Genomic DNA, 15,707 nt, shown 5'->3' on the forward strand with positions numbered 1-15,707 from the left:
AAATCAGATTTGTTGCGGAAACCGCAACATTTCTATTTTTCTTTGATGTTCTTTGCTGTTTTGGATTCCACAAACAATTACCTAAAATACTATGACGCTCAAAATTGCTCCAAAACTAGGCGAATTTGCGGAATCCACAACCGTATCTGCGGAATCCAGAACAGTTTGTGGAATCCACAAACGAATAATAAGACATGTGTTTAGTTACATTGAGCTGTTGCGGAATCCGCAACTGTAAGCGGAACCCACAAATTGTAAGTGCAGTCCGCAAATTGTAAGTGGGATCTGCATTTGTTTGCGGATTCCACTTATCTTTGCGAATTCCACTTACATTTTGCGGATTCCGTTTACATTTTGCGGAATCCACTTACAGTCCACTTTTCTCTAACTTTTTTTGGAAAATCGGAACAATGTTTGGGTCAAAATCCCGATTATGGGCCTGAGGCGCCTTTCGAAAAACTTAAGTGACTGACGGCCAGAAATGGATGTCCTAAATTAGTACTAAAGTGATCTTTTTGGTTGGTGGCGAGGGGTCGATTGCTTGAGGGGGTGATTTCTTGACCAGTGCAGAATTTTTTTTCTCAAAATTGCCCTAGAAAAAAATGATAGCAAGTTTTTTGAGCTAAGGTTGTTTATTTTTTTTTCATTTGCACACCATATTAAGCTGTTAAAATCTATTTAATCTCATTAAATTTAACATGCATAAAATAAAACTCATATACGGTATGGTATAATCAAAAGATAATAGTTGAAAGAGCTTCTACGGTTTAAAAGCACACGGTCACAGAAAATTGTAAAACTATACAAAACATAAGTCTATAGAGTTTGCATACTACATCGCTTAAAGTTTGAGGCAAACGAGCCGAAAAAACTGAGCAGCCGAAATGACATCAAAGCAGAAAAGTGAAACAACGGGTGACGTGGACGGTTTCAAGTTCCGACCGGGTCGAGGTCAAGTGGAGCGTCCCGAAGACATGTTCCACCGGGAGATAGAAGATACTGTGGGGGCGTTGGCGGGGACTTCAAAGAGCAGCGGAAGTGGAGCGGCAAAAGGAGCCGGCGCTAAAAAGACTTCAGTGGAAGAAAGACGAGACAGACGGTAAAACAATTTTATTGCAGTTGTAACCAAAAAATGCAAATTGGCAAATTCGGTACCTTTATATCGAAAGGCTTATATCTCTGAACAAAAACCACGCGTCTACCTATAATGATAACGCATAATTTTTATGCAGCTGAAAATTTTTAAACTTACGTGGGGGTAGAAAAAAGCCGAAAATTGTAATTGTTCTATTTTTTTTTTTCTATAAACTCGAAGGTTAAATATTTAAGGTCAACTAAGCTATGGCTATCTTACAAGAGCTCACCTTGTAAATTGCAGTGCGTCTGCGATTTGAACCCGCAATCATATGATTGCTGAGCACCATCACTACCGTTGCGCCACAACGCCTTTGTTTTGTGTTGCATTGTAGGTTCAGTGCGATGAAGAAGAGTGGGGACTACATGAACATCTTCGTGTGTTTCCAGTGCAGGGACTCCCTCTTCGGCAAGAGATTCGTCAAGATAGAGCGGAAGCCGTGGTGTGTCACGTGCTACAATAAAAACTTCACCACCATGTACGTATAGATTGCAGAAAAAACTCATTGTTAGTTTCTGAGAAGGAGGAGACTTAGCTATGTCTCCGTTTCTCAATCGACAGGTCGGATGTTCCAAGCCGACCATGATCCGTGTTCGTTGCCTGTAGCTCTGAAATGTTGTCAAAAACTAGTCTCTCATTCTTCCCTCTTGCGGTCTCATTTTTTAAACAAACATAAAATTTTGAAGTTGAGAATAGAATGGTTTGATATAGGTTTTTTTTTACTGCTGTTTTGCAAGTTTGGGCGCTTTTAGCAATTTTTTAACTAGAAAATGAATTTTCTCTTCTCTGAGAAGAAGAAGGAAGATAGCTTGGCTCCAGTTGAAGCAGTGTCATGAATAGTGGGTCTTCAGCCCCACCGAATTTTGATTGATAAGATGAGTATAACTACTAGACTATCGCTGGGGGGGGGGGGGGGGGGGGGCTCTCTCTTTCTCGCTCCATCTTCGGCACACTAATGCTGTAGTGTTCAAGTGCATATTTTTGTTGCAGCTGCACTCTGTGTACGGGTCAGATCAACGTGGACTCTGAGGACATTCTGTACGGGAACTCACACTGGCACCTGTCCTGTTTCAAGTGCTCCTCATGCGAGGTGTCCCTCTTCCAGAAGACATTCGGGGCCACCCAGGACAACATCCTTTTCTGCTCCGACTGCTACTTCCGCATGCACAAGAAGTGGTGTGTACACTGCGACAAGCCATTCAAAGGGGGTACGTAATGGCCACTGCAGTTAGCTATAGTTATTACTACGTATAATGATAATATATTATTTCCAAGCTATATAAACTAATAACTGAAAACGCTTAATTGGCGCTTTACAATTGAGCTTTAAAACATTCAGAAAATTAGTTTGCGAAAGTATGATCTCACAATCCTCGTAAATTTTCTTAAATTCCATATTTAAGCTCTTCTTTGTCCACCCCAACATGCCAATAATTGTACAAATAAGGCATCATTTTTACAATGTAATCATTAATTTTAGGAAGTTGTATATGAAAACAAAAGTGTTTTTGTAATTTTTTGAAGCTGCCATTTGCCAATTATCATGGCAATTGGAGTACATGAAAAAAAAACACTGAAGACCCCATTTTTGTTGGTTGAAATTTGGTTCTGAATCACTGAATTCTGTTGTTTTTTTTCTGTAGGACAGAAGATGGTGACATTTCGGGAGGAGTTGTACCACAAGGAGTGTTTTGCCTGCAGCTCCTGCCACACCCTCCTCCAGGTGGACCAGTTCAGGTGTCACGGGGACGACAGATACTGCGGGCCATGCTTCGCCAAGGTCAGCTCGGTTCATCTTCAGTTCGAATTAGATGAAGAAGATTCAATGCTCATTTCCTATTTAGGATTAATCAAATATATGGGAAGATCCACCAGTGCGATAGTCTCACTGCAAATTTAGTCCGAAGTCTCCTTGTCATTGAGTTAAACGTTCGTCGTTTGAGTTTGGATTGAAACTATAAGACAGGTGGAAATTCCCTCAAGTTTGTTGCTTTTGTCCCTCAAAACTCAAAACCTTTCCCAATTTTCCAAAACTGCTAATTTGGCACATTTGCCCGCGAAGATTTAACAGAGCTCGGACAATCAACTGGTTTCCCATCAGTTTTTTGCTTGATTGAAAAGAACCGAGCAGTAATTAGAATGCCTCGATAAAATTGATCATGAGTTTCTGCGTTAAGCCGTTCGAAATTATTATCATGTTTTCAAAAAAACCTTTCAGTGAGACATCTTTTGCACGCGTTATGTTGCGAGCATCTCAACAAAAAATGCTCTAGTCCCAAACCTTTCCGTGTTGTGTTCCTACATTTTCGATTTTTGGGATCCGTAAAATAATATGGGATTTTGCTTTGTTCAGTTTATCAATTTTATTCAAAAAGTTTTGAAATTGGTTGGAGCTACCAATTAATGATCTAATTCTTTTTCATAAGTCTTCGTGTATAGTTTTTTGCCTTGATTGTAATCGGCTCAATTTCGATTATTCAGCGCTTTCTTTGAAATAGTGTGAAATATTTTCTTCTATCCTATCTTGTTTCAAACTTTATTGAAATAAAACTTTGATTTTGGACTATATAAGTAATTTCATGTTTGTTTTTTAAATTTGTCTCGCCATGAACTGATCAACGTCTAAACCAGACGCGTATCTAGGATTTTCTCGAGGGGGGGTCGGATTTTCAAAAATAAAAATTCAGAAAAAGTTTGTCGACCTTTTTTTTAGGTCGACCAAATTGATCTTCTGAGTTCTCCCCAAACACTATAAAGATCGTAATTTGACCAAATTTTCTGCGCCGCAGGCAAGTTTTAAAGAAGGCCAAAAAAGGCGTTTAGACAGTTTTTGGAAAATTTCGACCAAAAAATTGCGTTTTTTCGGCGCGCTCCCCCCTCAAAATTAGTATACATTGGCGCCAAAGGCGCCTTTAGACAAAATTTAAGGTCAGTCAGCCAAAAAGAGATGTCTCAAAATAGTACAAAAGGGGACCCTTTGGGTCGGCAGGGGGTCGAATCCCTGAGGGGGGCGTCCGGCCTGTGGAGGTATACACATTGAAGGTATGTGTATGTCTAAGTTATCGTAAAGAGAGCTTAAAAAGAACAACTTAATTTCTCTAACAACACTAGCGCCAATGGCAACACGCATAGTCAGCAACTCTATACGCAGCAAAACTAGGTATAATCAGTTTATAAAACAGTTTAATTAGAGAGCAATAAAAGAGTAGTAAATCAACTTCTAAATATATGGAAAATTAACCGCCTGTTGAGATCTGATCTCGTAATATGACATCGCGCGATATCGCGTGACATCGTGCGATATCTAATCATGTTCTTATTTTGAACCAAAAAGTGGGAAATGACTTCTCTATAAAGTGAGAGGTAATTTCTCCGAAACTTAACACTTGATACCATACCAATATAATACATAATGCGTAATAATCATATGTTAATTAATAAATTTCGCCACACGCCAAACCGCCCCCCCCTAAATCCGTTACTGCCCGGGTTGACCAAAAATGCTTATCATACAATTCTCATAAATGTGAAATTTCTTTTCATGCAATTCCATACGTACAGAAAATTGTATAAAAACTCTATGATATACATTTTCCCATAAATGGAAACTGTATGATAGGGATTATCTGCATAAACCAAAAAGTTGGTTTTTGTTGCTACATTTATTTTCTGACAAATTTTCGGCTGTGTTTGCAACCGAGCACAAGTGACAAAGACCGTGGTTACTCAAAGCAACAAAGGTTGGACGGTCTTGCATTTACAATGCATGAAAAACGACCTGAATTGTCTTCGAGCTGTCTTTCACAAATTATTTAACAAACTTTTAATTTTTGGCGAATTTTTTCAATGATGATTATTTTAAATTTTTAAATTTTCAAATTATCAGACATTGATCAAGGCATACAAAAACACGCCATACAAAAGAAATAGGAATTTTCAGTGTTTTTGAAAAAAAAAATTTGAGTGAAAAGAAAAAAAGCCATTTTTATCGTATCTAGGACTACGTTATGCACACAAAAAAAATTAATTTTGCCTGCAAAAATTTTTATCGGAAAATGTTTGTTTGCGTACAAAATTAGATTTGCGGTTGAAAAAAAAACAAAAAAAAATTTTTGGGGAAAGTTTTCAAAATTACTTCTGAAATTTTTTTTGTCGTATTTGGAAATTGTATGGTAAGCATTTTTTTCAAAAAAAAATTTCAAATCAGTTTTTTTTGTCACCACTCTGTTCAACTGCTCTCAAAAAGCCGCAGAAATGGTTGAATTTTTTTTCTTTTGTTTTTTGAAAATGTATGAAAATTGTATGGTAAGCATTTTCTCCTTACACTTGATGTATGGAATTGTATGATAATGATTTTTGCTGTATGGAATTGTATGATAAGCTTTTTCGGTGTATGGAGGTCAACCCGGGTGGTCTAAACCTTGATTTTTCTCGCGCGTTCTTGGAATATATATAATCTTTTCTCTAGTTTCAAAAAGGCTGTAAGCTTCTCAGACTAAGTGTATGAAATTGTATGATTAGCATTTTCGGTTTATGGAGGTCATCCCGGGATGAGAGTCTTTTCGAAGTGTGTACAACTGTAGACTGACTGACTTAATACATCAAATTGAAAAATTGAATTCAAACCATTTTCCAGACCGCTATTAGATAACTGTTCCAACTGTGACGCTAAGCTGGAGAAAGGTAATTAGGTCGCAGCATTAAAGCAATAGTTTCTTTCATTCTTTCAGGCGAGCATTTTAATAAGGCGACAAACCTTGAAGCGCATTATGCCTCTCGTGTCGCGTGTTGACGTATTGTAGGGAAGCATTTCAAGCGCTCGCTATTTGCCATTGGCGCGTTTGAGTTTGGCGTTTCAATTTTTTCATTGTTTTGTGGTCTGGTAACAAAAGTATCAGAAAAACTTCGGCATGGTAAAGAGCATATCCTCTTTGAACTTATCGAACAAAGTCTGAAAACAAAACGATTAGCAATTTGTCTGATTAGGATTTTTCATATAACTCTATTTTTTTAAAACTTTTGTTCGTGATCCATATTCATATAACAAACAAGACTGCTCGTATCAGGGCGAAGCTTTGAATGTTCCGACTGCCTTTTAAGGTCTAGGGAGCAGTAATAACATGAACAAATTAAATGTAATAAAAAAGATTTTTTTTTATGAATTTCAGGTTTTTTTTTGAAATCATCCCCCCCACACGCCATATAAAGCACAAAGTGATAGATTTCGCTCCTAGTAACAAATCAGTTCTGGCAAATAAACTTCCTTCAACCAATTTGGAACGGTTTCTACGACGGATTAAAATGTCGCGCGATAATTTCCAAAATTGGCCACAACGTCAATTTTTAAACCCCTTTAACATTACGAAAAATCATCACCGTTGAAAAATCTTTTTAAATTTAAGTTCAGGACAACAAAATTTTTTGAATGATATCAAAAAATTCCGTCAATATTGGCTAGTTAAAAAGTCGAATTTTGTCTGAAGAAAGAAACCACCCCGAGCACAAACATTCCGTTTTTTTTCGTTACGAAAGCCCGAACGATAATCAAAAAACCAGCTGATTTGAACAAATTGTAAGAAAATAAGACTGCTCGTATATCAGCGCAAAGCCCTGAATGTTTCTGAAAGCCATTTGAATTTTTTTTTGTTTGAGTGATTGACAACATAATAGAGAAAAAAAGAAAAACTTTTTTCTTTTTTCACTTTATCCCCCCCACACGGTATGTAAATTACTACGGGTTTTTTTAGCGCCTCGTATTGTGATAATACGATTAAATGTCTGGCCTCAAAAAAATTTTGAAGGCATTAGTTTGCTTCTTACGCGTGTTATAAGAACGCAATTTATCGCATTTTAATTAGCCCAAATTAGTCAAATTTGCATTTTAAAACGCCCGTAATTATACGCTTGTTAACAAGTCGGAAAATGACTGAATAAAATACCACACCGAGCATAAATATTCCGAACTTTCTTCAAAAGTCGGAACAATTAACCATTTTTTTCAAAATTTCAAAGTGGTCATTGAAAACTTTTTGGTTGGCAAAAATTACTAAAGTTTTAAAAAATTTATCACATAAATTTCAGTCTGCCTCTTTACGGTGCGAAATAATTATTGTAAACACAACACTGCTGGCATTGGCTGGAACTCTGGAGGTTTTCGGTTGCCTACGAAGCAATTTTTAGTTCAAATAAAAAAACTAATTTCATTGAGGCTAAACTCGATCAAAACTGCTTTAAAAATTAGTTTTAATTTAAAGAAGTCTGTCGCCCGTTTATACCTCAAACTATGGCCAATTGACATTTTTCAAACCCCATAGATACACAACAAATCATTGAAATCATTGCATAATAAACAGTTTTTTAACTACGGTAATGGTACAAAATCTTTCTAATGGTACTAAATATTTTGTGAAAACGTGGTTGTGTTAAATCAAACTTTGTCTGTCGGGCAACTAGCGCGACGCGTTATTTCTATCGAGGCCTTATTGTTTCGACTTTCGTAACGAAAGTAACGGAATATTTGTGCTCGGGCTGGGGTTTTTTTTCTTCAGACAAGTTTCGACTTTTTAACTAGCCATTTTTGACGGATATTTTTTTATCATTCAAAAGATATAGTAGTCCTGAGCTTAAATTTGAATTTTTTTCGATCATTTTTCGTTAAGTTATGGGGGTTCAAAGATTGCCATTTTGGCCAATTTGGGACAATTAACGCGTAAGCAGATATTTAATCCGTCGTAGAAATTGTTCCAAATTGGTTGAAGGAAGTTTCTTTGCTATAAATGATTTTTTTTAATAGGAGCGACTTTGTACTTTAAATGGCGCGTGGGGGATGAAAATTCTCAAATTCTAAAAGATTTTTTCCTTTCATATTATACATTTTTGTTCTATGTTATTACTGCTCCATAAACCTTAAAAGGCAGTCGGAACCTTCAGGGCTTCGCCCTGATACGAGCAGTCTTGTTATTTTACTACACAAAACACTGAATATAAAGTCGTTTTTTTTTCATGAATTGATTATACTTAAAGCAGGTAATCATTTTTAGGAATAATCTAGATTTAACTAAATAATATATGGCCCAATGATAATAGGTTCCAATCAGCAGTTTAATTTTGCTAACAGACCAAGTTTCCATGTGGATTTCCTGAAAGTTCATTCTTATTGGAGTCATTAGTTTTGGTTTCAAGTGGCAAAGATGCAGGCAAAAATTTAGCAGCTGATTTCAGTTTCAAAAAACTAGTAGCGGCTACAGCTCCCAAAGCAGGAACTAATCCGATCCACGGAACAACTAGACTCCACCCAACACTTCCGCCTTCTGAATCAGAGAGGAATTCAGTCATAAGTGAGTTCGCGGTCAACAGCAAAACTGCATTTGCAGAAGTCGCACCGATCGCAAAGAGTTCGATTATTGTGTGTTCGGGTTTCAAAATCATGAATACGAGAACTCCAATGGTTGCTACAGCGAATACGTAGTCAATAATGAAGAAAGCTTGTGCAGCTTTTATTTTTGATAAATTAGGCGTGGCTTCTTTAGGTAACTTGGGCGTTGCTCCAAAATAGTAATTATTGTGCTTTATTGCTTCGAGCGTTTGCAATAATTGTGAGGTCTTCTGATGAGAGTTACAGCCATTGAACTGGGCTAAATATAAGCTTGCTGCAGTGTAACGAGTTTTTATGCAACACTTCCAAAGTCCGCAATTAATCGATATTTTCCCGTCATTTTTAAAAGCAGCGTAATTAGCGTTTGCCAAAAGAGCCATAAGCAGACTAGCACTCACTGACGCAATGGCCACAAAAACGCAGATGGTTCGAAGTCCAACCATTATAACTTCAAAATGCTAGATTTTGTTAATTCTGAAAACGCGGCACACTTTACTTGTTTTTGTTTTTTGTTTTTTTTTGACCGAAATAAATAAGGCAGAGGAATATCTACAGCTTTAGGCTTAAAATAAAATCTGTAAAACTTTGTCAAAAACAATGAGCAGTCTTCAAACAAAGAGATTCCATGACAACTAAATTCTTTGTATAGACTGGATTCTTATTGTTGTTCTGTCAAACTAGTTGCAGTTAGAAATAAATAATAAGTGATTGCAATTTTATTGTGAGAAAATGTTTCAGAGAAAAATTGTTATGATAAGAGATGTAGCAATGATTTGCCTGTTTTGTTCTTTCACGTGCATTTTGTCTGTCTCGTCCGGAATTGGGTATCTTCTATTAGCCCAGTTTCATTTTTTGCTTCGTTTGGGGTCAAAATACTCTAAACAGTGATTAAGATACAGAAACTACTTTTTTACAGAGAGAAAACTAATTTTCCTAATTTCTACAGTCGCGAGACGGAGAAATTGCGACTTTTTGTGTCCAACTATTAAAACGAACCAAGTGTTCCTTCAATTGGCTCCAGGTCTACTTTGCTTTGAATAATTAACTGGATCAAATTAAAATTTTTCTATTTCAAGTATATCGGCACGAACACGATCTCAAGAGGCTGCAAATCAAAACCATATCTCAGAAAATTATTTTTAAAAAAACACGACAAAACACTGAAAAATTTCCTATCAATAATTAAATGACGTGTAATTTGAAATGATTAATCAATTGAAAATAAACTGTAGGTGGCATAAAAAGTATCTGATTCCACGTACTTTGTTACCAAAAATTGGTTTTAATCAGCCAAACTCTATCCGCGAAATTCAAGATTTTCAATTTTATTTTGACAGTTGATAGCCTAAAAGTTTTCTCAGATATAGATAAACTTGGATCGATAGCCCTAATGATTGTTTCTGGGCAGAGATGCTTTTATTTGATTAATATAAGGTGCTATTTAAAAAAAAGTTTTTCGGAAGACAATTTTTTTTTTCAGTCTTTCGTAACGAAAGTAACGATATATGTGCTCGAGGTGGTTTGTTTCAGATATATTTCGACTTTTTAACAAGCCAATTTTGACGTAATCTGCTAAAACGAAAATGTCTGCTAGGTCAAAAAAAACCATAACAAAAGTGCTCGTATCAGGGCAAAGCCCTGAATGTTCCGACTGCCTTTTACGGTCTATAGCGCAGTATTACATGAAAAACTAAATGTTATAAAAAATGAAGAAAAAAAAAGAAAAAAAACGATATATAAAGTACAAATTGATAGATTTCGCGCCTAGTAACAAATCAATCATGGCCCATAAGCTTCCTTCAACCAATTTGGAACGATTACTGACACGGATCAAATCTCCGCTTACGCGTTATTAGCGCGATTTAAAGGGCGCTTTAATAGTCCCAAATTGGCCAAAATGGCAATCTTTAAACCTCCATAGTTTTACGAACAACAATAACAGGTAAAAAACTTTTTCAAATTTAAGTTCAGGGTAACAATACCTTTTGAAAGATTTTAAAATTTTCCGTCAAAAATGGCTAGTTAAAAATTCGAAATTTGTCTGAAGAAGAAAAAACCACCCCGAGCACAAGTACTCCGTTACTTCCGTTTCGAAAGTCGGAAAAAAATGTTCGAGCTGTTATGAAAAAAAAAATCTATTGCTACATTTTAACTAATTTTTCATACATAACCCCGATGAAATTTTTAATTTCGGTCGCGGAAATTGGTCTGGGAAAAAACCAACTCAAGCACATCTATTCCGTGTCATCGAAAGTCGGAACAACAAGCTGTTAATAACCAGCCTTGGGAAATTAAATCTTCAACCCATCTTCAACGTTGCTAGAAATAATCGCATTTTTTAAAAACGTTTTACAAATATATAGCTGTGGTCGGAACTCTCTGCACTAATTGCACATGAACCGGGTAGCGGGTGAATGAGTTTGCTTTATTATGTTATAGATATTTGCCCCCCACTGTAGCGAGTGTGGGGACATTATAGCGGAGCAGAAAGAGGGGGTGCAGCACAAGGGGAGAGACTATCACAGGGGGTGTCTGAAGTGTGCCACTTGTGAGGGTCAACTGGCCGACCAGAGATACTACAACTTCAAAGGTCAGCTGCTATTTCACCATCTAATCGAACTGAGAGTTTATCAATTTTTACTACCTTTCTAACTATGGTGATAGTTATACTCACAACTTAACGACACTATTTATTTTTTTGTCAAATTAAGAATAAAAAAACAATTGGAAAAATTGTGGATGCTTATAATGTTTTCTGTTTGAGCATGCTGATGCTATAAGAGCGTTGCTGAAATTACTTTTACGAAATTCACAAAAGTTTTTGAGCTATTAAGGCTTGGTTATTCAAATCTAACTGATTTGTGCGCTATTCCAATAACACTCTGATAACTTTCCATGTAGTTTTTAATTGACATTCAAGGCGACGTCAAAGCCGACTGATAGGTTCTCTGCGATTCGCAGGAACCACAATTACATTCGGTTATTTTTTGCAGACCAGTTGCACTGCTACTCGTGTTTCGAGAGTGAGCGAGTGATGGGTAAGAAGTGTGTTCAGTGTGGACTCAGTGTGTCAGACAGCATAGCCACCCCCACCCCAACTACAACAGGCGAACATGAGGGGGAGGGGGAGGAGTTGAGGAGTCGCTTCTACTCGGTGGACTATGACTCATTCTGGCACCCCAGGTGCTTCAACTGCACAAGGTCATACATGCCAGATATCTATCAACACATCTTCACTCCAGATATTCCACATAAAGCTGAAAATTCACCAAAACTCAAGACATCCGCTCAACGGAAATCACTGAACCATCTAAGCAAAACTTATTTCAACGCAGCTACTCTGAATTAGGGGAGAATTTTCTCGAAGGGTGGCGGATTTTCAAAATGTTTCAAAAATTTTGTCGATTTTTTTTAGGTCGGCCTAATTGATTTTCCGAGCGCTCCTACAACACTATAAAGACCCTAGTTTGAGCAAAAATTTCCAAAAAACTGGTTTTTAATCAAAATTTTTGAAAAAACAGGTTAAAAATGCCGTCTTTAGGCACTTTTTGGGAAATTTTGACCAAAAAAACTTCTTTTTTTTTGGCGCGCGCTCCCGTTCAAAATTATTATATATTGGCACCGAAGGCGATTTAGACAAAAATAGGGTTGTTCGGCCTAAAATGGATGTCATAAAATATTACCAACGGGGACCCTTTGGTATGTGAGGGGATCGAATCCCTGAGAGGGGGAGCGTCCGCCCACCGCCCAAAATCCGCCCTTGCTCTGAATACAACTTTTTTTTAGAAATCTCTATGTAGATTAAAAATAAATGCTAGTTTATTACCGTTAATTTTTTCCATTATTTAATTCCAAAATTTTGTAGAAGGGTGTTTTTGTCAAGCAAAGTCACGTAAGACCTGAATTAAACGTCAGATGAGCTCGCAATGTTGCGTCATGAAAACTTACTCTATCTTTGCAATCATTTCATTCTCAGTGTCTCGGGAACAACTGGGTTGATTTTTTTAGAGAAACTTAACCCTTCACCCAACTCTCCACTCTTCTTCTCATTTTGAAAAAAAAATTCTGCAAAATCTTTTTTTTTTCCGAATTTTTGATTTTTGTATTTTTTGTATAACACTTTTTTGCGATAAAACTTTTTTGGCAATGATAACTGGGATCGGTCTTTTCGATTGCATTTTTTGTATAGCATTTATGTGTGAATTGGTATGTTTCAGGTGTCTGCAGCCCCTGGACCCTGACGAATCCTTCGTATGTCCCCCCTCGAACATAGAGGGGGCGGAGGGGGATCATGCTTCCCCGCAGGCCTACTGCAAGCCATGTGGATTGGAGAGTATTGTAGATGTACAGGCACTGGTCTTTGCCAAGTTTGAAGTTCCGGACTTGGAATGAAGATATCCAGTCAAGTGAAGATCAAAATGTTCTGCTATAGGACCCAAATATGTTCTGCTGTTCTGTTATATGTACTATGGTCCAGATATGCGTTCTGTTATATCACACAAAAACATAAAATAGTTACTAATGATAACTATTTTTACGGCTTTATTTGAGTTTAACCATTCAGAATAAGTATTATGATCAAACCTGAAAAAAAACCCGAAACGCAAAACATAGGCCATATAACAGAAAAGACCCGATGAACACTAGACTGACAGGCGGGTCTGAAAATTTCCATAATATATCCAGGACTGATTTTATACTAAAAGATAACATGGATAATCATACCTTGAAAGTTAGAAAAAAATTATTAAGGAGAAAGAGAATAACTTTTGTACAATCATAATTTACATGTGTATAAATGCTTAAGCACCCGTAATCAGATTGACGATACGCGAATTTTTTTCATGTGGTTTCTACAGAATCATTTCTCACAAACTAAATAGTTGATGAGACCCAAGCTTAATTCAGGTATCATGCATAAATGAAATCTAGATTTAGCAGCGGATTTAAGGGAAGCGTCCCCTTACTTCAGATTTTCAACGTGACCACCCAAAGAGTCCGCCTTAGGTACTTTCCAGGCTCTTTTCCAGTGGTCCCCCACCTTTCAATTTAAATTTTGAAAACCTATTTTAACATTGTCCTTATGCAATGAAATTTGACCTGGTGAACAAACTAACAATTGTGAACAGATTTGTTCTAATAATTTACATTGTAACATTGCGCGTTTACCATAATAACACGTACAACAACTAAAAAAAATCAAAAAATTGAAAAGTGGGGGAAGTTGCTATGTTGCGACTTTGCTTGACCCAAATTTGCTTTGTTGCTTTGTCGGCGTAGTTGTCAGATCACTTGTGCTGTAAGCAAATTTTGCTTGTGCTGATGATTTTGCTTGTGCTGTAGGCAAATTTGATTGCCGTTGCAAGCGCAAGTGTTGTTCATTTTAGTTTCAGCGGATAATTTTTTTGGCTCAACTGGTGTCTACTCAAAGATTTTCGGCCTATTCGCAAAACCAAGGATTTTTTTCGTCCTGTAATCAACGTTCATTTTAGTTGAAAACGAAATATTGTTCATGGTAGTTTCAAGCGGGAGTTTTTAAAGAAATCTTATTTTTTTTCGGCTCAAATTGGGTCTGTTTAGAAATGTTTGGTTTTGTTTGCTCTTGGTAAGTCTTGCTAAAATTCTAGTTTGATATTCAGATGTTTCACTTGTTTGCCTAAACTGAACTTAAATCGAGACATACGAAAATTTAATTTTTGGTAGATTTAGTTTTTATATCATCTTTTCTTTTTTTTTTACTTTTAGTATATTTTTATGTTAGTGCTGTATGGCATGAGATGCAAGGTTCCGCTCTGTCTCTGTGTAGAACGCTAAATTCTCATTGTTTTGCAAAACTTTTTAAGCGTAAATTTTAACTGTTGATTTTCTTAAATAAGAAGTAAGTGGTTGAGATTTATCCGAACTTTCATAATAACTATAGGTAGAACACAAAAAAGTTTCAAAAAAATACTGTTTATGAATGCGAAACTTTGAAAACTTTTTGGCCGATCTTTTTTTCAACAAATTTTTGTTGATGTTGAAGCTGTTTTTTTTGGATCCCAAATTTCATTCAAATTTTGATTCTTCCACTTCATCAAAAAAATGTTTTTCACTGTCTACAAATTTGACTTGGTTGCCGTTTCGTTTAATTAAAAAAATTTGCTGTAAGCGTGTTCAAAATTTTTGATATTTGAACAAACAGAGACAAACAAGCCGTTAAAAATTGATTCATTCAACAAAATTGTGGGTTGTTTGCTACAGTTTGTAAGAGGAATTATGTAGAACTTACACTTATATTAAAACACAATTGCCACGGGAATTTGTTTATCGAGATCTGCAATATCAAAAAAAAACACATGGAATTTCAAGCACGAAGACTTTTAAAACGCTGTTTTCATATTTCAAACAAATATTTTTGAAGTTTTTTTGTTGAGCCTCATTTTCAATTTGGCTTTTACAAACGACGCATCATTTTTCTGAAAAGAAATTATGATCTTGACGCGTGAAGTTTTCTTGAGGCAAAGGTTGCTCATATCTCAAACGATATCAAATTTCGGCTGTTCAATCTCTGCGTTGTGTATTGTTCACAAGTTGTGTTGCAAATGTGTTAACTTTTTTTATTTGGTTAAGTTTTTAAATCATTGTTTCAAAAAAAAAATAGTGAAAATAGCGCAAAATAAAAATTGCTTACAAAACTGTAATTCGAAAAAATGAAATGTATTTGTACGAATAAACAAGCAATTTTCTTCGAATTTTTAAAAATTGCCGTTGAAATTGTAGCTGGAGCACTTGCAGAAAAAGGAGCCAGAATTATTCAATCACATGGATGTTTTTTAATTGAACTTTTGCTCGTATTTTTGTTATGATTAATAGATACTGAGCTCTTTTGATATTAAGACAAAACACACTAAAGTCAATTCAAGAAATTCCCAATGTAAAAGTAGTTTTCAGCACCTCAGAAAAAAAACTAATTTTCCTAGTCAAAGGTGTAATAGGTCGAACAAGTTGGGGAAAACTTATAATGTTAGCTGCCTTGCTCTAAAAACAACTGAAATGGTCTGAAAATGAACACCAATTGATGTTCATCATAGCAAGACTGCTTTTATCAGGGCGAAGCCCTTAATGTTCCGACTGCTTTTTAAGGTCTATGGAGCAGTACTAACATGAAAAATGAAATGTAAGAAAATAAAATGAGTTTTTTTTTCAAATTTGAGATTT

The 15,707-nt window shown here is 36.1% G+C and overlaps 2 protein-coding genes across 2 annotated transcripts in view; one reads left to right on the plus strand and one right to left on the minus strand.

Annotated features, from left to right (window-relative positions):
- Positions 1 to 15,707, minus strand: part of LOC134851794 (serine protease 41-like) — a 328,908-nt gene that overhangs the window by 248,967 nt on the left and 64,234 nt on the right. The gene's annotated exons all lie outside the window — the stretch shown is intronic.
- On the plus strand, positions 730 to 13,220 carry LOC134851115 (four and a half LIM domains protein 2-like). Its single transcript, XM_063867051.1, has 7 exons — positions 730 to 1,099; positions 1,470 to 1,613; positions 2,126 to 2,343; positions 2,779 to 2,915; positions 10,950 to 11,100; positions 11,504 to 11,711; positions 12,728 to 13,220. The coding sequence occupies exons 1-7, from the start codon at positions 885 to 887 to the stop codon at positions 12,900 to 12,902; spliced, it is 1,248 nt and encodes a 415-aa protein (XP_063723121.1). The 5' UTR covers positions 730 to 884; the 3' UTR covers positions 12,903 to 13,220.

Source organism: Symsagittifera roscoffensis, chromosome 7, assembly GCF_963678635.1.
Source record: "Symsagittifera roscoffensis chromosome 7, txSymRosc1.1, whole genome shotgun sequence".
In the NCBI taxonomy this organism is placed as follows: domain Eukaryota; kingdom Metazoa; phylum Xenacoelomorpha; order Acoela; family Convolutidae; genus Symsagittifera; species Symsagittifera roscoffensis.